This window comes from Quercus suber, unplaced genomic scaffold (assembly GCF_002906115.3).
Source record: "Quercus suber isolate HL8 unplaced genomic scaffold, Cork oak 2.0 scaffold_768, whole genome shotgun sequence".
NCBI classification, from domain to species: Eukaryota; Viridiplantae; Streptophyta; class Magnoliopsida; order Fagales; family Fagaceae; genus Quercus; species Quercus suber.
In genome coordinates this window covers 195,418-200,100 of record NW_027070204.1, presented here as the reverse complement: position 1 = coordinate 200,100, position 4,683 = coordinate 195,418, and the positions used below count along the sequence as shown (strand labels likewise).

At 33.7% G+C, this 4,683-nt stretch overlaps 1 protein-coding gene across 1 annotated transcript; it reads left to right on the top strand.

Moving 5' to 3' along the window:
* The first annotated feature begins 418 nt into the window (after window positions 1–418).
* On the top strand, window positions 419–3,099 carry LOC112029583 (beta-amyrin synthase). Its single transcript, XM_065767046.1, is given in 11 exon segments — window positions 419–601; window positions 742–864; window positions 951–1,026; window positions 1,029–1,048; window positions 1,418–1,474; window positions 1,580–1,673; window positions 1,676–1,769; window positions 1,870–2,035; window positions 2,244–2,333; window positions 2,426–2,509; window positions 2,786–3,099. Coding segments are annotated over 11 exon segments (1,110 nt in total). The 3' UTR covers window positions 2,909–3,099.
* The last annotated feature ends 1,584 nt before the right edge of the window (window positions 3,100–4,683 follow it).

The following is a 4,683-nucleotide window of genomic DNA, read 5'->3' as shown; positions in this document are numbered from 1 at the left end:
ATACTAGAATATTTATTTTCAATAGTTGGGGGACCATGGGCTCCCTCCGCCCTTGAGTAATTCCGTCCCGGTAATTTATTAGGTTGGTGTAGGGTTATGGCCATAAATATTATTTAATTGTACTAGTGTACTAAGTTGCATTGTCAACAGTGAATAGAAGAGACAAGTGGTGTCAACATCATCAAATCTTGATCATAGCAGTGCAATTTGATTGAAAGAAACTCAAGAGTTAAAAGAAAATGTGGAAGCTCAAGATAGCTGAGGGTGGCAATGACCCTTACATCTTCAGCACAAACAACTTTGTGGGAAGGCAGATATGGGAATTTGACCCTGAGGCTGGTAGTCCAGAAGAACGAGCTGAGGTTGAATTTTGAAATAAGCCCAATCTTTGGTTTTCTAGTTTTAAATTTGAGTGCTGATGTACCTTGCAAGAAAAGAAGGGATTGCTGATTTTGATATATCCTGTTTTATTTGTATGCAGAGTTTTGGTAGTCAAGTGTGGGATACTGGTTTTTCCATTCAAGCCTTACTTGCAAGTAATCTATTAGATGAAATTGGACCTACACTCATGAGAGGACATGACTTCCTAAAGAGATCTCAGGTTTGATTTTCAATTCTTATAGCATTTGTTCACCATTAAAAGCATACATTTGACAATTTTGCTTTTACCAAAAAAAAAAAAAAAGGAAATACTATATTTATTCAATCTAGTGATTCCATTTTCCCTTAAAAATTTAAAAGGTCATGGACAATCCTTCTGGTGACTTCAGAAGCATGCACCGTCACATTTCTAAAGGATCATGGACTTTCTCTGATCAAGATCATGGATGGCAAGTTTCTGATTGCACTGCGGAAGGTTTGAAGGTAATTGTTTAAATGATTCGATGAAGTAAGTATTGCACCTCTTCCATAATCACTGTGTTCCTCCCAAATTCTTCTCTATTTCACAGTGTTGCTTGCTTTTCTCAAAGATGCCCCCAGATATTGTTGGTGAGAAAATGAAACCAGAGCGATTCTATGATTCTATAATGTCATACTTTCTCTACAGGTGAGGCTAAACTTTGCTGCTGTATCTTAGTTATACTTATTTCGCACATCTAGGCATCAATGGGAAATCTAGACTGCACTTGGTTTTACTGTCAAACTAAAACTAGTCAATTACAAGAAAATAATTTATGCAAAGCTGATGGTGTTGTTTTCTATAGCTTTCTCCTGAACTGTTTGCAATTCCAGTAGCTAGCTACCAGCCTACCACCATTACCTTATATTAATATGATAAACTCTTATAGGCTTTTGAAACTCACTTTGAAGGGACCGTTTATATATATATATATATATATTTATTCTATTGCAATGTTTATTTCTAAGTATTTGAATTTGTTCATATCAATAAGCTCTATTCTATGGCTTAATGTAGAGTAAAAGTGGTGGTTTACCAGCTTGGGAGCCTGCAAGAGCTGCAAAGTGGTTGGAAGTAAGTAACTGAGTATATTGAAATGGCCTTAAAGTTCTTTTGAAAATGCTTTAGTATCAACTTGTGCCCAAAATTAATGGAATGCTTTTTTCTATTCTCCTTCAGCTACTAAATCCTGTAGAATTCTTCGCGAATACTATTATTGAGCATGAGTATGTTGAATGCACCGCATCAGCAATCCAAGCTTTAGTTTTGTTTAAAAATTATACCCTAAGCATAGGATGGAAGAGATTGAAAACTTCATTAAAAATGCTGTACACTACCTTGAAGACATACAAATGCCAGATGGTTCATGGTTTGTACCTCAACTGGTTTATTAGATATGTTTGAAACGACTTTTGATTATACAAAGGAGTATTAGAGAAGATCGATTACATGATAAAGCATTTTGATAGGTATGGAAATTGGGGAGTTTGCTTCACTTATGGTTCGTGGTTTGCACTTGGAGGTCTGGCTGCTGTTGGCAAGACTTACGAAAATTGTCTCACTATGCGCAAAGGAGTTGACTTTCTACTCAAATACAGAGATAATGGTGGCTGGGGAGAGAGCTATCTTTCTTGCCCAAGAAGGTAAATGTCTCAACATGGAATGTGCTTTGAGCTTCTTTGATAAATTTTCATAATATCTTTGATTCGATCACTATTGAAAGCAGTTCAAGCACCTTTAATAACACACCCCATTTTGTTTCCCAAATTGTTATTAAGGGAAGAATCTTTGTCAATGAAGTTACTGTTTTTTCTAAACATGAGATTTAGTGGATGCTACATAAATTATGCAGGAATTTGTACCTTTGGAAGGAAACAGATCAAATTTGGTGCAAACTGCATGGGCAATGATGGGTCTTATTCATGCTGGACAAGTAAGTTGTTAGTTTAAAAAATCTAGCATTATACATACTATCTATTCTTATGTTTTTCTTTCATAATTCTATATCAAAACCTTTTGTAATAGGCTGAAAGAGACCCAACACCTCTTCACCGTGCGGCAAAGCTGATAATCAATTCTCAAATAGAAGATGGTGATTTTCCTCAACAGGTATCTCCTTGTAATTAACAAAGCTTCCAAAAATCAAAAGGAAAAAGATAATGTTTTTTAAAAAAGAAGAAGAGATTGACATGAAGATAGTTTTCTTTCTTGCACTATGAATTAAGAACACGGGTCTAAAACTAGCTTGTGACACTAGGTGATTGAAGCAAGAATTTTTTTCAAAGAGGGAAGAGGAGAAAGACAAAGTAACAAACTATGGAAATATGTTATGCTTGAATTTTACTGACTGCGTTTTTAACCATTTATATAATTCTCTTATGGAAGGAAATCACTGGAGCCTTCATGCAGAACTGCATGTTACACTATGCAGCATACAGAAATATATATCCGTTGTGGGCTCTCGCTGAATACCGCAAGCGTGTCCCATTGCCATCTAGAATCACTTGAGTGAAGCAGTGAATTCTGTAGTTCAAGTAATATATGAATGACGCAGAAATAAAACCTAGTTTTTAATTCTCTTGCTATTCTGGGATTTAGAAGTTCATAATATTATTCGGCAGATTTGGATTCCTATAAGCACTCATGTGGTACTACTTGAAGGAATATCTATGCAATAATGATATAGACACAACCTTTTCCACGATGTCTTTCTAAACTTATTATCATGACTAGTTATTATTGATTTTTACATTCCTACACAATTGACACTATGTTACATCATATATATATATATATATATTAATACAAGATAGAATTCTACTCTAGCTTAATCTAAGTATATATGTGTATAAAATTCCCTCCTAGAGATTTAAACCTCAGCCCTTACTCCTCACATCTCATAAGCTTTTATACTTGTAAAGTAACTACCGTACTAAAGGTGCGTGGTGGTCACATTTAAAATAAGTCAATAAAATCAATTCCGGGCCAAAGGTCGATATATATATGGTGGAAACATCATTTTGGTCCCTATATTTTAGAGTCATAATCAATTTGGTCCCTACATTTTGATAACAGTTAATTTGGTCTCTATTATTTTTAACTTGCAGTCAATTTGGTTCCTATCGTTAACTCACTAACAGAAAATGTATACGTGGCAAACTGTTTGTATAGTAAGCACAATTAAAACTGACGTGGATAATAAAATAATATTAAAAGAATTTTAATTGATATTTAAAAAAGCCATCTCAATATCATTTTAAAAAAAAAAAATCCATATCCAAAAATTATTTTTTTACAACAAAAATTTTAAAAAATTATTAATTCCTAATTGTAAAAAAGGAGAAAAAATAATATTTTTTAAAAATCTCATCTATCCTTTTTTTTTTTGTTTTTTTCCTTTCAGTATCTTGGCTACCAAACACATCTAAACTTACTGTTCCCTTCCCAGAGCCATGATCAAGCACCACCACCAGCCATCGATCCTTCCTTTCTTTATTAAAAGAAAAGAAACCAAGCTTGAAAGAAAACCAATTTCTCAGGTTTTCTCATCCACCAAATAGAGCATCATAACCAACCCATACTATAAAGATCTTGAAATTATTGAAACAGTTCGAAAGAATTAAACAAAAACATAATGTATCACCAACCCTAGAACCTAAGCCACAAGAAAACCCATCTGGAAGCCACAAATCTCAATTGCACCCCACCACCACCAACAATCTACTGATATCACTCATTAAAAAACAACTTTAGATCTTTTGGGTTTAGGATATTTCTGGGCTTTGGGTTGCTTGATACGATGGTGGTGGGATTTTGCTCATCAAAAAACAACTCCAAGATCTTCAATTTACATTACTGAAGAATATGTATTGGTGAGCTTGACATTGGTACCAAAATCATGGCTTATAATCTCTATAAAAAGAAATTGAAGAAGGAAACATTACAGCGCTTGAATACTCTGACAGGGATGAAGATAAACTCATTATTTTGGATCACTCATCAATACAAGAATGTTATAGTAGAGTAGTTGTCAATGTCCTAGAGGAAGTGAGGGTGATTTGTGAGATTTGAGTTATTTGATTCAGAGGCAAAGAGGGCTTGATTTTTGAGTTTTTTTGTTATTCATATTATTTATTTTTGTTATTTAGATTTTTCATTCAAATGCTAATGTTTTTTTTTTTTTTAAATATTTTTTTATTAGCCATGTCATTTTTAATGTGCCAATTGAATAAATTGTTTGTTATGTTGGCATTTTCTATTAATGAGTTAACGGGAAAGACCAA